General features: G+C 42.5%; 1 protein-coding gene across 1 annotated transcript in view; it reads left to right on the top strand.

Annotated features, from left to right (window-relative positions):
* Positions 1-25,283, top strand: part of WWC2 (WW and C2 domain containing 2) — a 190,367-nt gene extending 165,084 nt beyond the window's left edge. The window contains exons 15-23 of the mRNA XM_083170703.1: positions 4,307-4,499; positions 5,539-5,685; positions 9,186-9,304; positions 11,212-11,404; positions 13,364-13,528; positions 17,633-17,725; positions 19,077-19,319; positions 21,208-21,335; positions 24,413-25,283. Coding sequence (XP_083026829.1) covers positions 4,307-4,499; positions 5,539-5,685; positions 9,186-9,304; positions 11,212-11,404; positions 13,364-13,528; positions 17,633-17,725; positions 19,077-19,319; positions 21,208-21,335; positions 24,413-24,479 — 1,348 coding nt within the window. The 3' untranslated portion in view covers positions 24,480-25,283. The remainder of the gene's footprint in view (positions 1-4,306; positions 4,500-5,538; positions 5,686-9,185; positions 9,305-11,211; positions 11,405-13,363; positions 13,529-17,632; positions 17,726-19,076; positions 19,320-21,207; positions 21,336-24,412) is intronic.
* Positions 25,284-25,550: the final 267 nt, after the last annotated feature.

Genomic DNA, 25,550 nt, shown 5'->3' with positions numbered 1-25,550 from the left:
ACCAGCTTGGTGGGGGATGCACGTGTACAGGCTCACCACGTCAATTGTACAAAGAGAACAACCGGAAGGTGTAGGACCAATCTCATTAAGCTTGGTGAGCAATGCATTAGTATCTTTAAGATACGTGGGTGTGTTCTGGACACATGGTTGCAGAAAATGGTCAAGGTACACAGAGATACCCTGGTACAACGAACCACGGGCAGAGATAATGGGTCTGCCCGGGGGGTTGACCAGGGTCTTGTGCACCTTGGGGAGCAAATAAAGTAACGGAATCACTGGAAAAGGTGTAATAAGGGCCTGCTTAGTGGACACAGTGATGATATCATCGTTAACAGCGTTGGTGAGAATAGAATCCAGTTCAGCCTTGTATAACACAGTGGGATCTTTGTCCAAAGGTAAATAGGTAGTAGTGTCCAGTAGCTGGCGATTAGCTTCAGATACATAGTCAGACATATTCAAAACCACCGTGGCTCCGCCTTTATCGGCTGGTCGAATAGAGATTGAAGGATCGCTGCTTAATGATTTTAACGCTTTCCACTCGGCAGGAGAAAAATTAGAGTGGCGGGGTGGAGGGCCAGAAATTAAGGCAGTTGTATCGTGTTCCAACATCCTGCTGTAGGTTTTAATAGAATGGTTCAGCGATACTGGTTCAAAAGAGGATTTCTTTTTAAGGCTGGGTGGAAGATGCTGAAGGGAGCTAGTAAAAGAGTCAGAAATCGATTTATTTTGAAAAAATTCACGCAATGTTAATTGTCGGTGAAGTTTGAATTGCTCGACCTTGATGGTAAAGGGGTCCACTTTAGATGATGGCACAAAGCTCAGGCCTTTAGAGAGGACCTGAAGTTCAATGGGTTGTAGTGGTCTATCTGAAAGGTTAAAGATCAAATCTTGGGATATCGTTTGGGCTGGAATCGTGTTTTTTCTCTGCGCCCTTTTGCATTGCCCGCCCCTACGGGTAAATTGTCGGGGGCGTGGGGTGGCCGAACTTTGGAGCGAGCTCCTAAAGGGTATGAACCTGAGCTCATGCCAGGTCTTTCAGCGTCGCTGTTAGAGGACTGTTTGTCTCTAGATGATCCAGTGTCGACACCACCTCGTCTGGACGAGCGCATATACTGGCGTTTTTTGAAAGGACGGTGGGAGAAATCGCCGCCGGTAAGCCAGGGATAGACTTGGTGTTTCTGGTAGTCAGTGTCGACAGTGACTTTCTTATTTCTTTTATATTGAATAAGATCTTTTTTATATGTGTCAAGTTGTGTCGACATTTTCTCCAGCCAATTTGTGGTTGTATCCTCTACCAGGAACCCTTTATGTTGGGCTTCAAAGGTGGAAATTTTATCACGAATAGTAATGAGTTCGCGGGAGACTTCTTCAATAACAGCGACCATTAGGTCGAATGAACACTTATTTAAAATAGATGTCCAAGTCTTGCAAAACTGTATATTGAAGCGTCCAATAGTAGGGACATTTTTAACCCTGAAACCGCGAGGAATTTTCTTCTCACGCACATAGTCGGAAAGGGTAACACCATGGTAATGATAGTCAATTTCTTTACGTTTCAGATTTAGCCAATCGTGATACAGTTGAGTCTTTTCAGGGGTGCCACTGGAAGACAACATATCCTCCTTGAATAGCACCCTATCATAATCGGTGTCAGAATAACTATGAGTGGCTCCATGAGTTAATTCAACCCGTGTCTGAGATGTGGAGGTAGAAAGGGTGAAATCACTTGTAGTATCCATATCGCTATTGGATGCACTGTTGTAGCAAAAAGCCACAGCGTGACTGTGTCGACTGTATCAGCTCCACAGTGAATAAAGACAAACAGATAAAAACCTCCAGTGAAAGAGGTGCTGGTGCACGTGACCGATCCAAGAGGGGGACCAGGGTTCGGCAAGAAGACGCTGCAGTGGGTGCCGGCCTGATAGAGACAGAAGTCTGTATCCAAATGTAGTAGCGGGTGTGGCGGAACTCCAAACTGGGTAGCTGTAGGTAAGCGGCGGTGCCCTCCTGAGCACAGTACTCCAGGGTACTGGCAATATAGCAATGTAGAGGGGGTGGCGGCACTCGCAAAGAATCACACAAGGCAGGGTTAATACCAACGTTTCGTGGCTATCGATGCCACTTTATCAAGGTGCCAAGAACAAGGATACAAAAAAGACAACTTACCTAAATAGCCCGGGTTCCCGCGTGTGTGGCACGGCGTCCTTCCCCGCAGCGTCTAACGGTGACGTCACGCGCTTCCGGCAGCGCCGCGCATCACAGGAGGAAGACAGGACACGTGATCTAAACATAGAAAAAATTTTTTTTATAAAAATATTTTTATATAACAAACACACTCTCTATATATATATATATATATATATATATATATATATATATATATATATATATATTAAGGGGCATACACACGGTTTGATTCCAGTAGCTGTCGATACCGAATCGATATCGACGGCTGCCGGGACCTGGTGGGTTGCCGGAATCAAACAGGAGGGAGGGTGGGCGGTGGGAGGAGGGAGGGTTGATGCTGCATAGAGCAGCACGTACCTGCAGTCGATCCTCCAAATTGAAGCCAGGCAAGTCTATTTCTGCTTTCGATCCCAGTGCCACGGGGCCGTGCACCAGGATCGAAACTAGATCGAAAGCAGTTAACAATGTTTGATTTCAATTCAATTTTGCTTCTAGAAGCAAAATCAAATCGAAAATGTGTCCAAATCGAACCGTGTGTATGCCCCACTTTCAATGCAACAGCTGCTGTACAAATGAAAAAAGCAGGGCACCGCACCTCACCTCACCTCCTCAGTTCCATGAACCCCCCAAAGGCTTGGTGGATGCAGAGGTGTAGTAGTGACGCCTGGTATCCAGAGAAGGTGCAAGCCTTGAAGATCTCTTCATGGTACCGATTCACCCCTCTTACCCTTCAGACCTCTCCATATTTCCCTAAATCTCCCCACAACCTATCAGACCTCACACATACCGCAGCCCTGCCCACATGACATCAGACCTGATATAGCTTTTAGATAGATTGATATACAAACATCCAGAAATCTTGCACTCTCAGAAAGTATTGAAAACAATTACTCTGTTGCTTTCCATACAGAATCTATACAACCGTTACAGAATAGATACAAAAATATTTTAGAACACAGGTTCTCAAATTCGGTCCTCAGGACATCACGCAGTTCACGTTTTCCAGGTCACCTGTGGATTATTTTCAAATGTGACACTTGATGATGCTCCTGCCGGGTGACCTGTGTGGGGTATTGAGTGCCAAGTTTGAGAACCACTGTTCCAGTATTTGTAAACCCTTTTTATATTATAAAGGAGTAAAGCATTTTTAAAAGTGAGAATAATCCTAATAAATTAGTAATATAAAATCTACATAAGTATAATTAAATGGTGCGTGTATGGATGTTCCATGATAACTCTCGAACACTTTAACTAATCATCTTCAAACTTTGCACACTACCTTATCATCTTAAGGGACAATCTAAGTCCGAAGATGGGTTTAATCGGACGACCCCTGTAAAAAAAAATAGCATAGGGTGCGGGCTGTGTGCAAGCGCACAGGCTGCTGCAGCTGCCTCTCCCCCGCTCAGCACACTGCACTGAGCAGCGTGTGCTGAGGGGGAGAGAGAGGCTGCGCATCTGCAGCAGCCTCTGCTCTCCATTCCCACTGCCCGGCCTCTGCAGCAAGGGAGGGGCCGTGGGCCCAGGGGCCCCTCCAACAGCCTGGGGAAAAAATGGTCTGTGTGGACCAGTTGAGAACATACTTGTCTATGAGAGACTAACAACAATGATGTGTGTCACAGTTGTCCATGTGTAATACCTACAGTATCTATGCTCCTTCATACACCCCTATATTGTACTTCCCTCCACCACAAATGATAGACCCGCCTAGGTCCTCACTACTGTCCTGTTCCTGCCACTGTTACTTATACAGGCACCTCGTCACAGAGTCCTGTCACAATACCCAGCTTTATGAGAGCTTTGTTTTAGGAGGAAAATACTAGTATATTTATAATTCAAAGAGAAGTGTGCCGAGTTCCGTATATATGACATTGAAGTGTATTGCGTTAAGTTCATACTGTAACATTGTTTTTTGCATTTATTATTACAATGATTAGTTAATCATGTAGTTTGACGTGAAGTATCACTTGCACATTAAATGATAATAGATTTACATTCTTGCATTAGTATTCAATACCAGTTATGTTGAAGTGGATCGGCGGAATGCTCACATTTGTAAGCGTGCGGCATTGGCTGATTTAATCCATATGTCATTTAATGATTATGCGTTTACATGCAGGTATGTCCGGGTTGCCGTTCTTCCATCTTCAAATGACCACAGCTGCCTGTTTCGGACCAAAGTGTACCCTGCTACAGAGACAATATTATTTAATGAGCTGTTCCGAGTGTCCATCTCACACAGCGGTCTGCAGCAGAAGACTCTGCGAGTGGATGTATGCTCAGCCGGGAGGACCCATCGGGAGGAATGCTTGGTAAATGACGAGTTCCGCTCACCTTGTGTTCTCACTCTATCCATCGTAAAAAATCCTTGAAATCGATTACTCATAAAGTGGATTTCGGTTTATGCATCTGTATAGCATTCAGAAATTGTCAGCGTGTAACTGCTGCAGGTGCGGGGAAAATAACCTTAATAATCAAGTATCATTTAACATAGTGAACCATTATTCACTATACTGCACAGCGGCATTTCAGAATTGTCAGCAGTTATCGGGAGTGACATTTAATTGCTGCTTATTGAAGTGAGTGGAACTGAGGGCTGGGCTGTGTGCTTAATGTGAGTGTTTCAGATCATTATGGGGCTGAGTATTTTCAGTGCAGTCTCATGGCTTTTACATTAACATTTCACATATATCTATTTTATTAAGGTATACTATATTTTATAGCACAATATACATGTATGCTTTTAGCATAGACAGTACAAGGGTAGAATTAACTTTTTCTTTTCAAGAATCAAAACTAAAAGTTGTGTTTAAATTTAAAACTGATTTATAAATTAAAAAAAGTACAGATATTGGTCCCCCTCTCTGTTATGCCTATTCTCTACCAACAGTGATAAGTATATTTCCTAAACAGTCAGGTATGTCATAATTTGAGACTAGATGGTATAAGGACATCTAAATATGCCCGTGCTGCCCCCCACTTACATTGGTAAGGCAAAATGTTCTCAGGAAAGCAGGGCATGGTACAGTGTAATGCATTTCTGTGTGAATCTGCCAGTACTAATGTACTGTACTGTCTTCATTTCCACAAGCACTTCCTCCGGTTCGGGGCAAGAATCACTTCTTTAACCAGATACTGTTTCTATTGATCAATGTGTGTCTCTTGATGAAGGAAATGAAAGCAAAGTATTCCTTTTGCCCTGATCAGAGTGGTGACCTGAAGGATTATAGTGTAACGATTCTCAGGACTGTGTTCTTGAAATCCTCTAAAAGATCTTTTTTTTTTTCGCTGTGCAGACATATTACATAAGAAAGACGAGGTAAATGTGTTTTTATTTCTTGCATTGTGCAGGCCGGCATCCAGATTAACCTTGCTGATGTGTTATTCACCAATGAAGTGTATACTCAATGGCATACCTTAATGCCCTGCAGACCCATCGCTCATCCAAAGGAGTCAGTATTAGACACAAGCAAGCCACGGCCTGCATCTTTGGATATGGTAAGCGCTGATGACGAGTTTGGAAAGTGGAAATTTTCCTTGGATTTTTAAGACTTGCCTTCACATAAATGATCGAATTATCACATGGACATAATACTCTGCATTTAGCAGCAGCTGCCATCTTGTTTTGTGGAAACTATATTTGTACAGGGCCTGGGAGCCAGGACTCTTGTTTTCAAATCCCATGCTACTGTTTTACTGATCACATTTTATTTTGGCTTCATTTCTCTTTTAATCATATCAAGTAATTTTAATCAATAAATGGTGGTTATTCACTTGAGATCCACTGGGAAAGAGGTCTCTCTACAGGTGAGGCCCACAATGGGAAAAGCAGGGAAGACTGCACACTGGAGCATTGCTCCATGGGGGAGATATACAGATGGGCCGTTCTCATGAGAGAACCCATCTGTACTTGAGTTTTCTCACACATCATCTATCTCTGAAATAATCATTATAGCGTCGACCTCAAAATCAGCCGCGCTGTTCATAATTGTACAGTAGAAATGGTGCATTTACGTAATTCTTCAAGGGTCTGCAGATTGCTTCACACAGAAAATGGAGCCTGGAGGGGAACGGCTAGCGTTTTATGAATTTTATGAATTCTCCTGGTGATGCCGGCAGGCAAGACGTCAGTGCCCACCCCCTCTTTTTGGTGGACACCGAAGAAAATAAAAGACAGTTCAGACTGCCTCTCATTTCCAAAGGGGAGAGAAATCATTCAATGGTCGGCAATCATCGAATGATTTCTCTCCCCTTCGGCCGCATGCGAGGGGATGTGATCATGTACATCCCTGTTGCATGTTACCAAGGGATTCGGCAGCACACCGGGGGTAGGGGGGGGGGGGCATTCATCTGGCCAGCGGATGGCATTAAGCCTCTCTCTAAGCAGAGAACTACCACTTTAGTGAGTGTTGTTGAATCACCCCCATAGGGTGTTTAAAGGCCACCATAAACTGGATGATTTACCTGCAATTTGGGTTATTTCCCTGTGATTGCAGTATTCAATCACAAGAACAGAACCCAAATTGCAGGTGTCTGACAGCAGTGCTGATGCAATGTGCGGTCCCATGCACTTCACACCGGACACTCTGAGTGACCTCTGCTGCAGAAGCAATCTCTTGGATTGCATCTGAGCCGGGCCGGCTTGGCACTGATTGCATCCGATTCTGCTGCCCATTAAGGTCCTGGGCGGCTCAAAGGAGAACTGCGTTCAAATTCAAGTCGCTGCAGTGTATGGGCAAGTGCCGAGATTTAAGTATAAATGTTTTTAAAAAAGAAATCCGGTTGGTTTTGAATAAAAAAAGAAATACCAACAAAAAAACCCTGCTGAGGTTTCTCTCATCCACCTGCTGAGCCCATTTTCTGACATTGCTCTTCATATGCCATTATCATAGCAATAAAACTTTTTTTTTTTTCAAAAGACAGTGTATTTAAAAAAAAATATACTGTACCATTAGTCTTTTACTCTTTCTAACACTTTTTTAAATTTAATTTTCAAAAAGGGCACCTAAACTGAATGTGATTCAATAATCCTTTTTTCTAAGATAGTAAAAAGCAAGATACTATGTTTATTTTTAGACTAACAACAACAAAAAAATGGCATTCCAACAAGACATTCCATTTTATAAGCCAGACAACCTACTGTATTAAATGAGGGAACACCTTTTTCTTATTTTGCCCAAGATGGGGGTGGTGGGTATAGGCTTTAGATTTCTATTTTTTTGCACTTATTTTTTTCAGTTATCGGCTGGTTATCACCAGCAAACAATTAACTAAGAGGGCTCATTGTTTGTAAAAGGCGACTCCCCTTTTTGAAGACCGGTTACTCATATTTGTGTGGCCAGCATGGGGGAGATGGGGACAAATGTGCCATCACTCATCTATGAAAAACTATTTTGTTCTGTATGCTGGTCGATATGGTCTGGTGATTGATCACAAGACAATAGTTGTTAAGGGAGCCACATCATTTGAAAGAGGGGACATTTACAGATGTAATTATGAGCATTCTGTAATGACTTTCCTCCTACTCACACAAAACATCTATTTTCTATAGTAGAGGGGGTTGGCACAGCATTTGAAAGAGTAGGATTTCCAATATGGGTGCATACATAGTTGATGGAGCCATTATGGTGGTGATGGGGTCCTCCCCCCATACATGGAAGTTTTCATTAGTACATGGTAACATTGTCCTAAGTTGACACAATATTTGAAATAGAATCCCGTTTCTAAAATAGTTGCCCCTGATTTTATGGATACAAGGTTTGGGGGTGGGGGTAGAGACCTCTCCCCATCCATGGACTCCATTTTTGTTTTGATCACTAGGTAATAATCTCTATGGAGGGCACATAGTTTGAAAGAGGGGACTATTATCTTCCAAGCAAGAGTTCCCCCGTCCTTATTCGTGGTGGCGTAATATAGAGGGTTGTGTATAGGGGGTTATTCAGAGTTGATCGCAAATTCGCAATCCTGTTGGTTATGGAACAGATCGTACTGTGCATGCACAAGGCCATATCGAGTCAAAAATAGCAAAAATATGTAATCGCAATCGCTTCGCAATTCGATGGACAGGAAGTTGCCATTTGGGAGTGGTATCCAAATGTTTTCTGGGAGTGTCCAAAAAACTGAGGCATGCCCCGGTTGATTCAGGGAGCGCATTCACTTACATCAGCAGCTGCCCAGCATCTCCAGTGGTCAGTGACCAAAGGGACAAAGGTTTTTCTTTTCTCTTTAGCTTCTTGCTGTGGTGGATAAGAGGGGCTTATCCTCTGCAGTCTAGATGTATATCCAAATGATTAGCCCCAAATTTTGTACAGCAAAGGGGTTTGGGGCCAGATTCTCTAAGCTTCAAAAGGGATAAAATGTAGAATGATAAACAGCCAGCCAATCAGCTCCTACCTGTTATTTTTCAGACCCAGCCTGTGACATGACAGGTAGGAGCTGATTGGCTGGCTGTTTATCACTCTACATTTTATCACTTTTGATGCTTAGAGAATCTGACTCTAAATCACTTGGCTAAATCACTGGGATCTCTATACTTGCCTTTAAGTCGCAGGCTATTACATTTGACCTGTAGCATTTACCTTGATTTTTTTGCAGTTCTGTATCAACTGTAATGCTAGTTGAAAGCAAGTTCTTTATTCATGGCAATAGTGAACTTATTTTAATATTGTTTTTACTTGAAAGGTTTCCCTAAACCTATCTAGATGAGCATTTTTCAGGAATCCGGAATCACTTTCTCAAAGTTGAGAACAATTGACTACTATATCCTTACATCTTGCCTTTGAAGCAGGACTGCAAAAGAACAGCCAGACATCTGAAACTTAGCTTTTTATGTCAGAGGTTGTATACGATTTCATTACAGCTGCATTCGCTGATGCAAGATGATGGAAGTCAGAATTCCAGCTACAGATTAGGGAACCATAATTATAATTGTGCTATTTTCCTGTCTGACTTTCCTTTCATGATCAGTTCCTGATGGCCTTATCTCCATTTATTGCCAGGATGCTGTGTCAGCATTGCTGGAGAGGACCTCTGCTGAACTGGAGGCTGTGGAACATGAATTAGCACAGGAAGAAGCCAATGAGGAGGACCAGGAGCAGACATGTTCTGTGGAGGAATGGTAAATGATCACTATACTATCTAAGGATGTTGGATTTTGCCGATCTCTCAACCCAGGCATCAGGAGAACATCGAATTGACTTAATACAATCCTGATGTTTGGGCCCCTTTTGATTTGTTATACCACAGGGAGACTAATTAAATACCCACATTTACTGTTCATATAAAGTATGTTTGAATAGAACACCTACCAATATATTTTAACATTAAGCATTACAAAGAGAGCAATTTCCAATAATATTACACTGAATAATGGTTTTGGTTTGGCTACTGTAGAATTGCTTATAAACGCATGCATTGGCAGTCATTGACCGGAAGGGCATGCTAGTGCTTGTGGTTCAAGAACCGCCGGCATGTCCTTCCAGTCTATTGCTGCCAGTGTCTACTGTAATATGTACTGAGGCAAAAACAACTGTGACTTCATTGCTACTCTCTTCTGTTCTATAAACCCCACCTTTCAGCTCCTGCAGCTAAACATCTGATACCATAAGTGGAACTTTGGCCCCTAAATCTGTTCTACTGCTCCACAGTAGAGGTAATCAATGACTTTACAGTGATTAAAAAAATATATATATATTATCCCAGTTAGACAGACACATCAACAAGCAGCGGTAAGAGTTCACTTGAGGGACACTACCCCTACGGTTGGAACAACAGAAGATCCTTCTCAGATTACAGATTTTTTTTACCATTGAAGAAAACGGCACTAAAAAGAAACCTTTATAGGAGAATACTAAGCAGAACTATGAAAACATTTGATGAATGTAGATTAATTGAACACAGGTGGTGTCCCGAGTACCCAGAGATACCTTTATGGGCATAGACTAAGTAATCGTTATGTAAGATTTATGTAAGCATAGAGATTACATGTTAACCACACAAGGTGACCTCCAAATTACTTCATGACCCCTTGTTTGCATAAGGAGATCCTCCATATATTTTGAAGATCTTCATCAGATCGGTTTAAGACATACTGTACTACACTAGATTGATGTTTCTGTTATCTCTTTGTATTCCACACCTGTGCAAGAGAATTAAAGGGAATTTATTGTCTGTATGGACAGGGAGATACTCCACCACAAAGAGGGTCCACCATGTTTAAATATACCTTTACAGTCATATACTATGTAAATTTTATGTAAGCTTAATGTACAGTAAGCTTACAATCACATTTCAAGACAGGAGGTGAACCCTTAAATATAAAGAGCACGACCCATTGTCCAGACGGTGAATCGCTTGAAAAGGGGATATTTATGCCGTGATGTGGTCATTAGGTCGACCGCTATAAGTCAACGGTCACTAAGTCAACGCATGAAATAGGTTGACATGCATTAGGTCGACATTAATTTTTCAAGGTATTTTTTTTTTTAAAGGTGGTATTTCGTACTTTACTATACAAGTGGGCATAGGGGGGATATTCAATCTCCCGCCTCCATTCCCGACGTGGAAATGGCGGCGGGGCCCATGTCAATGCTGTCTTCCCCGACAGCATTGAACAGGGTTTTCGGCAGAACGTGTCCTACTTCACAAGCAGTCAAGCACGTTCTGCTGAGAACGGCCGGGAATTGAGGAGCTCTCAGCCGCAGCTCGACGATTTCCATCCGTTTCTCAAAAAGAATCCAAGTTCAACGCTTAACCGTCTGGGACCAATTTATATACAGACTGGTCTACAGGACATCTGCTATAAGGACTGGGATATTATCCATATATACCACTGTAAAGTCGTTGATTGCCTCTACTGTGGGGCTCCACATCTATATATATTGTTGTATTGAGTTTTTCTAAGGTAAAAATGCTTAGAAGGTTGTGTGCAGCCCCTCACATGCGCAACAGAGAGTTACAATTTGTTTGTTGTATAAAAACATTCCTAGCTTGTGTTTTAATCTGTAGTTCCACAATTGGTTGTAGGTTAGAATTACCAGGGGAAGAGCAATTTGATGTCCTGGAAGAACAAGGTACCACGGGACTTCTGCAGGAGGATTACAGTCCACCATTGCAGTTTTCTGTGGAGCCAGAAGAGGCACACGCAGGAACGGATGAGGAAACGCACAGCTGGAACCCCACCTCCACTCTTCTCCCTGCTATCGAGCTGCCAACACTGGTAGGAAATAGAAGTTGTTGGTTTTGTATGATGAGATGTTGTGTCATGTGACACTAATTGATTGTGAGGCGATTTATATGTCATTGATAAATTACTTAGGTGGCCACTAGGAAATATCACTAATCCCCTATATCCATGATTTATTGTCTACCCAGTATTAGAGGTAAAGGAGATAAATGCACACCAATGTCATAGATAAAGGCTTCCTATATTATTTTTGGAATGTGTACAGTGAAAGTGGACACAGATCAAAGCGCTCATGAAATAACCAATGGGTGATATAACAAAAAAAGATGGATTTCACCAGATAACAAGTCCTAATGTAGTCCTTGAAGATGAAATAATAGGTTTTTAAATGTCTATATGGTAACATCAGCAGTATACCTATAGAGATAATCTCCCATATTGATGTTGCAGCATGGGAAATAAGGGAAAAAAGTAGAAATAGTGCAAATAACTTCTTAAAATCGTCTGGTTTTAATATACAAATTCACTTACAATAGGAAGACAATAAAAATCGCATGAATCAATATAATCCAGGCAAATACAGCCGCAGATGGTGAAGCAGGAAGGCAGTGTTGTCCCCAGTCCAAGATTCCTGTCCCGATCAGGAGCCAGAGCCAGGGATGGATGTTATTGACATGCCAAGTAGCCAAGGGATAATGGTCCAAATCAAGTTAAAATCTCACTTTCACTGTAAACATATTGTTTATTTTGAGTGATTTGAGTTATTCCGCAGCACTTGAATTTCATTGCACACTATCACATTATTTCTATCTTTATTATTTTTGGCTTATTATTATTATTATTATATGTAGGCTTTTTGTACTTGCTATTGCTAATTTCAAACCTCCCATCAATTGAATCCTGTTATTTGGGGCATGTGTCTGTATTTGAAAAGGGGACATCCCTCTGGGCCTCCCGCAGGCTCTCCTCCCTGCACTATACAGTATATTCATTATTTACCACTACTGTGCTGCAGCAGTGATAAATTGCTCCTCCATCCTCTTCCTCAGGCCATAGCACACTGTTGCTAGCAAATTCCACTAACTATGGTATGTGGGGGGTGGACCTCAATCCCCCCTCAAGGACTGTCATCAGGACCCCCCATCCCCCTTCTTGTAGCCTCGGTGTGCCCGGTGAGACCTCTGGTGTCCGCATCACAGACTGCACTACACAACCTCTACATGGCTTCAAGGGAAATGTGAACTTTGTTTATGACAAACTGTACTTAATAGACTCCAGTTCTGGGCCCCTTTTCTGTCCGGTCCTGAGACTGTAGTCCTGGAAATTACCCCTGATGAAAGGCCTGCTTCCAATCTTCCATCCCTCTGTCACCCTCTCCCATCCCCCATTACCCACTTCCTCCCTGTCACATTAGCTGTCACTTCACTTGTTTTGTGCCTCTGCAATGCTACTGTGTACTTTCTGTCTGCTGACCACACATATGTGGCAGCCCTTCTGCGGTAACTTGCTGGTGTCCCTTATGGCAAAAAAATAAAAAAAAATCATCCAGGGGGGTCCATCAATATAGATTGTAAGCTCCATGCAGTGTGGACTGATGTGAATGGCCAAATATTCTCTGTAACTCCCTGTGCGCTATAACTCTCTTTAAATAATAAATAGCTCATTTCATTTTCCAGCTGACTCCAAGAGGACGAGTGCATAGGAATATCATTTGTATGTGCTTATGCTCTATGCTGGAGGATGCAATGAAACTGCATGGGTCTTAATTAAACCGTTTTAAAATAATAATAAGAGCCACTGCACTGCTCTGCGTCCTGGTACATGATGTTTAATGAAATGAAGGACTATTGCAATTTGCTTTCAATTTGCACTCAACCAAATGTGTCCTCGTACTGTAGTCAAGTCATATACTGCAATGAATGTGATCCATTACAATAAGCAATCAAAAATTACATTTTATTAATTAAGCAATTTTTTTTTTTACAATGAAAGGTTGACAAAGAAACAAACACTGAAGAAGCCATTCATGAGAGTATACCAGTTCGGCCCAAGGACAGGAGTAGTCTTGGCTCAAGGCAGCGGCCATTTGTGCGAAACAGCATGATTGTGCGGTCGCAGACGTTCTCCCCAGGAGAGAAGAACCAGTATATATGCAGGGTAAGATTGAAAGATATTTAAAAAAAAAAAGATGTGAATGTGATTACTGGATTATACATAGACTTAAGGGAGAATGCAATTGTTTTCAGGGGTGTGATAATTATTGGGAATCTGACGGAGCAATTCAATTGTTCTAGGCACCCATTAATTATCGCTGTTGTCACTCCCAAATATACTGTGTTTAGCCTTTACCATGAATCTACCTGGCACATTTCTGCTCAACACATCAGGAGGCAGCAAACAGAATGGAGCAACAAATGAATTGCTTAATAGGGCACCCATTGATAGTGGGTGCCCAATGCAAATTTTTATCTCCTCTCCCCCCCCAACAATGGCAGTAGCAGACTTTATCCAGGTGAAACAGGTCTGTAGCCCCAAATAAAATTCACCACCCGCAGGACAAGAGACTTCTCTTCGCAAGCCCTTCTTGCTAATCACAGCCAGGCAGGCAATTTCATAGGGAGTTCTTTTCTTCCCCTGGGATTGTCATTCTGGACTGCTATAATGGCAGCCCTATTTGGCTTCCAGTGGCTGCAGCCAACGCAGTCCCTAGAAGCCTGAGCTGCCTGTTAATTTCTCTGCATACACAAAATCACGATCAAGCGCATGCATAAAATCCTTTCAGAGCGGCAGACTGGCAGAGACGAGAGAACAGCAAGAAAGCGGGCATCACAGGTAGGAGCTGCAACTGCCGCCAAGTATAAACAATACATTTGATTAATTGATGAAACATATACTTCCAGCACTGTTTCACCTTTATCTCATCTTCTCCATGCTCTGCCTTCTGAAGTACTCATATGTAATTGTCAGTAATGAATTAGGTCATGGCAGAGTACCAAGGATGGACCTCCACCTGTCTACTGCTGGAGTGCAAACATTTAAGCTATGCAGAAAATAGGTTTTGTGGTCTTAATAGCACCATACACGGCTCTCGTGGAATCTGACCCCTTTTGAAGTTAGCTAACTTTATCTGGGAGCCATCGCATGTTTAATAAACCCTGGCTCATATTCTGTGTCACTAGAGGTCACTGTGCACCTTGCAGAGTCTATAGAATTTTCATGACACAGGGAATCCATGTCCGTGATATCAAATATCATCAGATAATCTCTTTTCATTCTAAAGAACAGGGTAAATGTCTTATTTTTCAACCTTCCATTTAGTCCGCAGAAAACATTATTTAAAAATCTACTTATGATCTTTCCTTTTTGTAAACTGACTCCAGTGTCTTTAAATCACGCATTAAAAGCTGAACTCTTGCCAAAAACATAATCTGTACCTGAACAAGTCCACACCCTGCGCTTGGAAACAGCTGCAGCATTAACCCTACTGTACGTTCCTTATTTTCCTTAGAGCCAGTTATGGTTATTACTGGCCAAGAGGTTTCCTGTTATTAAACTTTTCTCATAGCTTTTACTCTTTGTAACCAGTTATGCATTCAGTATGGAAAACAACAATATTGCTTTATCTTTTTTTTTTTTTTATTAAATTAAATATACCGTATATACTCGAGTATAAGTCGACCCGAATATAAGCCGAGGCACCTAATTTTACAACCAAAAACTGGGAAAAAATCATATTGACTCAAGTGGGACCCTCACTCGAGTATAAGCCGAGGGGGGCCTTTTCAGCATAAAAAATGTACTGAAAAAGTAGGCTTATACGCGAGTATATATGGTAATTATTCCTAGAACCACACTATACTGGTGCAGATGACTGGAGTGTCTGTCCCTTCTGCACCAGGTACCAAGATGGCACCTAGGATAGAAGCTTTTAACCCATCACCCTTATGCAAATCCCTAAGAAGCCCTTAAGAACCATACACACCAGATTACTTTTTAAAATATATCACTCAAAAGGGCCCTTGGGCATTGTGGTCCTTGTAGGAGCTTTGGACCTTCTGGTCCTTGTAGGACATGGTTTACCTACAAGTAGAGGCCAGCTGTAATATAGATGAACTGCAATTTGTGTCTTGCTGATTTTCTACTCACAGTCTATGGAAGTGCAAACAGAAATCAACTATGGTAATTGGCCATATGTGCACCTATGGCTTAATTCCATGCGTTTTTATGTGAATATAGCATCAACCTGTTGTCAGGAGGCAAGCTCCAATAAGGGCTCCAATATGAGCGAAGGGCTGGAAGCACAGTGATTGTTATGCTACAGTTAGGGATGGCCGTCCCTAGCTACCGTACCACTGCTTTATGGTCTGGGACTGGACCTGTGGCCTGTGAGCAGGCATCTGGGGAATCCCTCTCTGGGGGATCCCTCTCTAAGAGAAACCCCAGTATCATAGCCTATAGTCTAATTTAGGGGTTCCCAATCTTTTTTGAATAACGCACCCTAGAGTACAATTTTTTTTTCATGGCACCCCATGGCCAAAAAAATGTAGTAAAAAAATATAAAATTAAGTGAATTATGTTTATATGTGATCATTAGGTTCAGTTATATTGTAAAGTGTACACATATTTTATGATTGGCATTCACCAGAACTGGTTTTGTCCATAAATAATTGACCATAATAATTTTAGTTGGTCTAGTAACACCAATCCGAGGCACCCCTGCAAGTGTCCAGAGGCACCCTAGGGAGACACGGAACACAGTTTGGAACCACTGATCTAATTCCATCTTCTGTCAGTTCTTTTTGGGCAGATATGGCAGAAATATTGTTTCATAAATGTGCTCCTAAGAGCTATTATAATGTAAAAAAAATGTTTGTGCTTTACATTTTTCCCCATTCTCTGTACTTCTATAATATGGGAACATATATCAAAGGCATGTTTTGGTCTGGTCTTTTCATTGGTTTGTCTGTGTGATCTTATAATAGGAAGTCCCTGAAGCTGCCGGAGACCAGCGGCGGTCGGCGCACGGAGTGTACCCACACTCGTGCGGTACTCCCGCTACCTGGGAGCTATCAGCAGAGACACAGGCACCCCTAAGCTGCACCAGTCCCCTCTCCTCCGAAAACCTGCAGAACAAACAAGCAGGCTTTAAAAGGGGTACCCGAAGATTTTACATATCTGATTATTAGGACGCCGCACTCAGATACCTATAATTTACAGAAACTGTGGACAGAGACTTTGTACTAACATGGTGAACAGATTGGACACTGTTCCCCGCCTTCACTCACAGATCAGGAGACCGTTGCCATCAATCTGACACACGCGCTCAGGGCCCTGTGTACAGTCCGTGGCACGGATCTACAGATCTGCTAGCCTAAGGCTATCCAATTGCGTCTATGAAACACTGTATGTTGTGTTCATCAATTCTATCCTTTTAAGTAAAAGCATTTGAGATTACCACTGTGTTATTCCTATTATCATATAGTTACAACACACTGTTCCGCCCATCGTGATTAACCTAAACGACTAAGACAGAGCGCAACACTAACCTGTGATTTCTATACGTTCAAATTAACAGGATCCTAGTCAGATCCTAAAGTATTTGCAGCTAGTCGCAATCATCACTCAGTGAGCAGATACACAAACAAAACTTCTCTACATGGTTGTAATGTTAGTTGACGTAATTTAACTGTTTTGGCATTATAACATACTTTGCCATCATACTTGCAGTTAATGATATAACATTACAGCGATGTTGGCATTATGCCGTCAGCATTTTCCCTTCCTCATTGACTACTGACAGAATGAGTAAATTAATATGTTAATAAATCTGCCCCTTATGTCTGAGAGCGTACACCTCTGAATCACGCTCATAATGCCTGCTTTGAGCTTTCATTTTTACTGTTCATGGCCGTGTGATCCTTTGCTGTCCAATTTTGTGTGTCACGTGTGTTATTTCTGTGACCTCTTCAAAACTTGAAGCTAAGTAATGGGATTATATGTTGAAAGCTGAGAGCCTCCTTGCATGTGTACACATCCACTGTGTACCCAAACATTACCGAAATTAGTCACTGTGAAGACATTGTACGCCTCTGGAAAATTACACAAGATTGCTTTTCAGATGTTTTTTGCTTAATATTTTTAAATGTTTTATTTCATTACCTACTCCATTTAAGCTGTTTGATGACCTCTGTCTTGCAGCTAATAAACATTTTATTTCATTACCTCCTGCATTTAAGCTACTTGATGACCTTTGTCTTGCAGTTAAATCGAAGTGACAGTGACAGCTCAACTCTCGCTAAAAAGTCTCCATTTGTGAGGAATGCGACAGAGCGGTGCAGCTTGAGAGTAAAGAGGGTATGTGTACAGAGAGCACACTGCCAGACATTACGTTACATTACATTGCATTACACTAAATGGGTGTTTAGAGACTACAGTTAGAAACTGTTGTGAAATAACTTTCATTTTTATGTACTGGTTACTGTGATTAAATCTATTACACATTGATGTATTAATAAATAATCCACAGGACAGTAATTCTGATTCTATATGCTCATCCTAAAAAGAATGGAAGACATTAGCATGGCTGTTTTCTATATAATAATACACAGTACTTCTAGTGTGTAAGCTTAAGTTTGAGTGAAACCCCTCACCCACTCGGTAAATCCCACACTTCCATCCTTTTAAATAAAATAGCACGTCGCCCGTTACGTAGTTAGTGTAGCGTCCGTGTCAGAATCAACGTAGTGTTCGCGCGGCCAGCGTAGTTAGCGTAGTCAGTCAGAAGTAGTGTAGTGTTCCCGCTAGCGTAGTCAGCATCCCTGTCAGATATGTGTTCCTGAAACACCCCCACTATCCACGTCAGCCCGAAGCGTGGCGAGCGGACGCTTTACGCATCCCCCGACCTGTTCATACCCACACTATCCACGTCGGCGTGGAGTTGATTTTATAAAGTGTGGAGAGTGTAGCGAGCCACCGAGCCTGAAGTGTGACGAGGGGATGCGGAATACATGCAGAGTAATCCGGGTCCCCTCGCGGGGCTCACCACGCTTCGGGCTCGGTGGCTCGCTGAGCTCGCTAACACTTTATAAAATCAACTACACGCCGACGTGGATAGTGGGGGGTATGAACAGGTCGGGGGACGCGTAGCGCATCCCCTCGCGGGGCTCGCCATGCTTCGAACTGGCGTGGATAGTGGGGGTTTGAAAAGGAGGCTCCCCCTGGTCAGCACAGGGGATCTCGCGGTTACCAGCGCTGTGTGAGAGGCGCTCACTAGGCTTGCCATGGACGCCGGGGACAGAGCCATGGACGCCGGGGACAGAGCCGGGCTGCCACGGAGTCACTACGCTAACTACGCTAGGCAACCGTTGGGCTGCTGTGGAGTCACTACTCTAAGTACGCTAGGCAGCCGCTGGGCTACGCTGACAGCTTAGCTTAGCCTACACTGAAAACGTAGCATAGCTGGGCGCCGTGCTATTACACAAGTACCAAAATGTGTCAGTTATTAGTGTGGGCCCCACGCTTTCTCAGGATCCAGGTTCCCCCTGAATATGAATTTTGGGTTTCCATAGAAACTTTGCTGCATTTAGCACCCAACCGTAGTAACGGATGGTTTTTATGGAACAAGTTACTTCTGTACACGGTCATGGTTGAGAATGTAAACCTTACTGTGTGCTGAAATGTTATTACTTCTGTTCTTACTATTTAGCCCATGTGCCAAGTGGTGACGAGAAGAGTCATGCACGAATGTCGTGAGCGAACCTCCCTGGACTTGGAGCTGGACCTTCAAGCATCCCGTACACGGCAGAGCCGACTGAATGATGAACTGCAGTCCCTGAGAGGACTAAAGCAGAGATTGGAGGACATGAAAGCCAGTGGAGAGACTGATTTACCTCCAGGTGTCCTTGAGGACGAACGTTTTCAGACGCTCATGAAACAAGCGGAAAAGCAGGTAATGATTCCATTTAATGGAAAATGATATGCAGTGTGCAGTGAGAAATGCAATGTGTTTGTTTTACACCAGACATGGCCACACTATGGCCCTCCAACTGTTGTGAAACTACAAGTCCCATCATGCCTTGCCACAGTTTTGCTGTTAGGGTATGCTAAAACTATTGCAAAGCATGCTGGGTTGTGTAGTTTCACAACAGCTGGAGGGCCTGTTTTACACTCTGATATTTAATAGTGATGTATGATTAGTGAGAGAACTGCTGTACAACAATAACTAAACTGTGAAACCGAAGTCACTACTTAAACTAATCTAACTTGTCATTTAACTAGGTTATCGGGCCGATTTATCACCATCACCATCCGCATCCTCAGGTGCGGATATGCTGTGATAATGTTGTTCCAATTCACAATGCAATAATTGATTGCAGTACATCGCACGGATGTATCAATTATCGCACGCATGCCAGAAAGCTCTGTCCCTGCAATGCCAGTCTGCAGCCATATCGGAGTATTTTTCACAGATAATACCCTGACCATGAGCAGCACATGCGCCGATGACGGCACCTCCTCCCCATTGCGAAAAAATTATGTTAATAAATCTGCCCCTATGTAATTTATGAGAAACTATGACCAACCATATTCTCATATACAGTATGCATAGTGCAGGGGTCCTTAAACTATTTTGCGGTGGGACCCCATTAGACAATTAAAAATAATGACAGGACCCCAGCAAGTTACTGCAGAAGGTCATCACATCACATGTGTAGTCAGCAGACATCACATACATGGCAGCATTGTGGAGGCACAAAGTGATGGGAGGAGTCTAAAGTAACAGACAACTCAACAGATTTTTCAGACTCCTTGAATCACTGACTGATGTCCGAAAAGTCATCAGCCTGATGGTCAGCAACATGGAGTCGCAACCCCATGCTAAGAAGGTTGGGACCCAAATTGTGGTCAAGGGAACCGCTGGCGTAGTGTAATGTTAACAGTGTTTCCTGGGAAAATATATGTTTGCACTGATCTAAAGGGCACATCAGCACCTAAAATCCATTGGCAACTTGTTGCGGTGTACATTGGTAATGTCATGTCATGGCCACAGGTTTGGGTTTGGTGCACTGCCTTCAATAGCATCAGCAGACCTCAACATGAGCAGCGAACCAGCCGGCCAAGCACATCCACCGCAGATGCCAATTTGTGCCGCATTGACGACACATTGAAGTTACTGATATTGCTATGAATTTCAGCTGCCGATGTGCCCTTTAGACACAGAGGTCTGATAGCACTACGCATGTTGGACCATGTTTCTGCCAGCACCGTCATTATACCACTGATGTTAGGACAGTGACTGATATGAATAGCAGTCTCATGGCCATGAAGGGAAGCAGCATCGACTTTCTCTGGCCTGGCAGGAAATTAGACTGAAATGGAGAACATGACACATGTGGGAGATCTTGTTACCTTACTTATTAAACCACCGTCACAACAGCCATGTTAGAATTTTGTGTTTTTCGTCAGGAAGTTTGAGATGTCTATGCTCACGCACAAACATAATGAGTGATAATTAAGGAGAACTGGCAGGTAAATAAGACTACAGCATATAATACAAAGTATTTCCAATCAATTATCTGCTTTATGTTATATAATTGAACTATTGCATAGTATTGTGTTCCTGTATTGTGCGTAAATGTATCCTGCCAATTTTTGTGATAACATCAGATGTCTGGCAAAAGTCCCAGAACAAGCTATTAAATGAAGTTATAATAATAATAATAATATTACTTATATAGCGCGTTTCTCCTGAAGGAGTCAAGGTGCTTGTGTAATATATTCCTGGTGATGCCACACCTGGGACTTTAACACTAGATCATGGGGTTTTTCGTCCGTAGGCTGAACAATCGAAAGAAGAACAGAAGCAAGGACTCAGTGCTGAAAAATTAATGCGAAAAGCCTCAAAGGACGTCTGCAGGTTACGTGAACAGAGCCAGAAGGTGCCTCTACAAGTGCAGTCTTTCAGGTAAGGCTCCGCTCTTCACCTGTAATACAGAACTCTCACTGAACACAACACATCTACCATGTTGTCCATTTTTAATCACCCAAAAGTAAATGAGTTTATGGAATGTCCAGTATCCGTGAGAAGCACAGGAGGCCTAAATAAGTTCTTCCATTATTATATTCTTAAAGAATAAGTAGGACTGTACCAATAGTTTACAGGTCAAGGTTTGTTTTGTATAGGCCAGGCATTTGCATATCCACAGCATAGTGGGTGAAGGGTGTGTAGAGCTCACATGTTCCTGGATGCAGGGGCGGTCCACACCACACACCCTGCACCCATATGATTATACCCCCTTCAGTGTCCCATAGGGATTGGTGCTGCAGATAGAAATCTAACAGGAAAATAGTGCAGTGGGCCGTTTTCCTGGTAGAGACCTGCACATGCACAGACAGAGAGGCCCTCTCCCTCTTGTCAAAACAGAGAGTAAAGGCAGTATAAACTTAAAGATCATAGTGTCTCTAAAATAGCAGATAAAAGCAACTGGCAATATTAGCAGCAAAGCCTTGCATGTAGATCGTACATATGTATAATGTTCAAATACACTAGGAGGCAAGTTCAAATGTAAGGACATGCTATATAAAGCAATGGTAGGAACATATAGTACATAGAACTCTAGTACATAGTAGAGTACATAGCAGAGTACATGTAAATGATGGCAGATTATTCATTTTGTGCATACTCCAACGTTATATCAACAATATTTCATAATGATAGGTAATGGTTACTTTTGTTTTCTGCTTTCACTGACTGCGATAATGGGGTTAGGATTGGTTGGTTATTAAGTTTAATTGACTCTTCCCATCTGCACAATATTTTATGTCAGTCACTGAAACACAACCCATAGCTGACCAGCTGAGCAGGCGTTGCTGCACACATTCGTGCACACAATGTTTCAGACAGTGGGAATTTGAACTGGAAGCATTTGCATGTGTATTTTTTAGCCTTTCCCTACCTTGTAGCAGTTTGAATAGAGAAGCATATAATTGTTGCATACATTTGGCGAGATTAGGAGGACCAGTGTATTCTGTCCGCAATGGTGGGGTGGTAGTAGTATTAGGGACTAGGTAGGGGGAATAGTAAAGGCACATGGCAGCTGGGGGTTATGGTGGGAGTAGTATGTACCACTGGGTCCCTCATGTAATGTGTACAGATAGTGGGCGCACTCCTGCTTTTCTGCGACCTACAAGCATCGCAGCAACAGCACATAGAGACACGTCTGTTACATTTCTCACATTTCACGAGTCAGCTATACGGTATGAGAGAGATCCTTGTCAATGATGCTATAACATTTTTTATTACATTTTTTTTTACTTTTCTATGAACTATGTATGTGCTTTGTGTGAACTCTACAAAGGAAATTCTATTTTGGTCCTCAAATAAGTGGTGTCGTTTTCAGAGTGTACTGGGTTTACCATTGCTGCTCCACCCATTATTTCCATAGTCTAGCACCATTACCTCGTTACTTAGCTGCCCAGCTCTATTACACAGCAGTAGGAAAGGAAAAGAAAATCTGTATGTGAAGTGTGAGGCATGTCTTTATTCTGTTGAACAAGCTCATGTTTTCTGTAATGGCCTATAGTCAGACAATATGGTTACACATGGGTACTGGTGGCAGACCACAGCCAGTACAAATCACACCTTGCCTTATTTCATTCCCTTTAAGCTGTGGTCTTATAATAGGGATGTTTTATATTTAATTTAATGCATGGCCTCAGTGTATGAAGTCCATTGGCCTGGAAAAGGTTACCCAAAGGGCACGCACCCTGAGGGCTGCTAAACTTTTTGAAAGAGGCAACTCTTCCCCTATTGACTTCAAAATATGCAGCTTGAGGCCAGTTTTCCCTGTAGCAGGAGGATGGGGGTTATGGTGTATTGTCATAAGTCCCTACCAGAGACCAGCATATTTTGTCTAGTGTTCAAGTTGGATGATGATTGGAGGAGGACACTATCTACTGTTTCATCTGTTTATTAAGGACACTGTGTAGACAGAAAAGTGACACAATTGTGGAACTTGTGAATTGTATACTTTGCACCTCCGCAATATGTCCTGTAGCATCACCAAACTGCTCACCCAGGTATCTCTCACCTTTATTAAAAGCCAGCACAGTTTTTCCCCAGCACTCTAATAACAACAGAAATTAGTTGTGTGTCTATTGTGTGTGTTGTATGTGTAAAATGTTATCAGACTATGGGCTCAATTCAGACCTGCAAATTTGCTGCCCTGACGATTATTGGACGACCGGGCATGCCTTCGCTGTCCGTCTGCAAGGTGTTTGACACCCTACGACTGTTTAGGGGCAGTAACCCAGCATTTTCTGGGAGTGCCCCAGAAAATGCAGGTGTTCCTTGGCCATTGGGAGGGAGGGCCACTGACGTCATCAGCGGCCGCCTTCTCCCCATGGCCTTCGCACTACTGAGTAATTCTAGACGTTTACTCTGTGTTGCGGACCCGAGGGAATCCATTTGAAGGTGAGTGATTACAAATGTATTTCACAGCATTTGTATTTGTGCACAGCAGCAAAAGCATTCACAGCTGTGCACATGGGTGGGATTTCACTCTTATCTGTAACTTTTCTGTGACCAAAGTCTTGTCTGGCTGAATCACTGCTAAAGCTGGTTATTCCCATGTGGCCAGATCCTGAAGGTCCCAGACATTGAGCACCAGGGCATGAGGGGCGTACTATTATGACAATGACTGCCTACACACAATCTGATGTGGCCATTATAGTGTTCATTCTAGCACCCGCTATCTTTGAAAACCCATGCAGTTCCTCTTCCCTGCCTGGGGTGTCGCTGTCTGCTGTGGTGAATTCTTGCACAGGTCTGGTTTGCATATCAGTGCATATACAGACCACACTGTACAAAACCTCTACAGCAGACAGCGACACCCCAGGCAGGGAAGAGGAACTGCATGGGTTTTCAAATACAGCAGGTGCTATAATGGACACTACATTATCTGTATCCTGCTCCAGGCTGGCGTTTTTATGCTTAACACCGATTGGGACCTAAGATTTAAGCATTTTTTTGCTTTCTTGCAGGGAGAAGATTGCTTACTTCACCAGAGCCAAGATCAGCATCCCGTCTCTCTCCGCTGATGATGTATAGTTGTATTTTTGATTCACAGCTGTATTTTTACAATTGCCCATCTTTTTAGACACAATTTTTGTAGCATAGCTGTTGCTTTTACCGTAAAAAAAGCAAAACTGAATATTTTTTCTACATTATGCTGTAATTTGTAAAATATCGTTACCAGAATTAATGACTAGAAGAAAGAAAAGAGAAAAAAAAAAACACCAAAAGAGAAAAACACACACACACAAAATGAAGAAACCAAAGTAGAATAATTTGGTACACCGATGGTAATCTTGTACAGTTTGTATTTGTCATATATACATTTTCTTAATGTTTTGTAAAGTTTAGAGCAAAGACCCCCCTGATGGCGTGGGGGGTTGTTTTGCTGTTATACTGCACTGTGCTCCGACATTTATTGTTCAACGGACTGATCTAACTGTTTTCATGTAAGCTGACTGTGAAAATGGCTGACAAGCCATACAACTGACTTTTGCACCATAGACTTTTTTGTGAGTCAATCTAATTTTCCAAAACTACAAGGCTGCCTCGAGAGCCAGGTGCTCCTACAGTATGACCCATAGTGGTGCCATTGCTACCTTTGGTATTCATGCAAAAAAAAAAAAAAAGAGGGGTTATAAGCTGACACAGCTCTGAAGCCGCTCTCAGGTATATGCCTGGTCAGGGTTACAGTGACGGAGGGTAAAGTTACTTTATACGCAATCCTTGCAGAAAGCTGACCGATGGACATGTCTGTATCTCTCCGCATCTATCAGATCCAATGTGTGTTGGAGGGAGCCAATCGGCATGCTGGGGTTATTAAAATTGTAGTAAAATTCACCGTACTAGTTATATTTTTGTTAACAAGATTTTATCCAATACAAAACCAAATACCATGAATGTACTGTGTATAAAACGTGTGCTTGCACAATAACACAAATGTATGTATAGGAATATCACCTGACACAATGTAAGAGTTACACCGTATATATGGAGATTGATTTATTTCCTATAAATATGATAAAATAATGGACTACAGGAGATTTGCTACTTTGAGGACATTCCTTTATAACTGCAAATACTAAGGATCCCCCAGATGCACCAAGT

This window comes from Crinia signifera, chromosome 1 (assembly GCF_055691185.1).
Source record: "Crinia signifera chromosome 1, ASM5569118v1, whole genome shotgun sequence".
Lineage (NCBI taxonomy): Eukaryota > Metazoa > Chordata > Amphibia > Anura > Myobatrachidae > Crinia > Crinia signifera.
The sequence above is the reverse complement of the archived record's forward strand: the minus strand, read 5'-3'. Positions and strand labels throughout refer to the sequence as shown.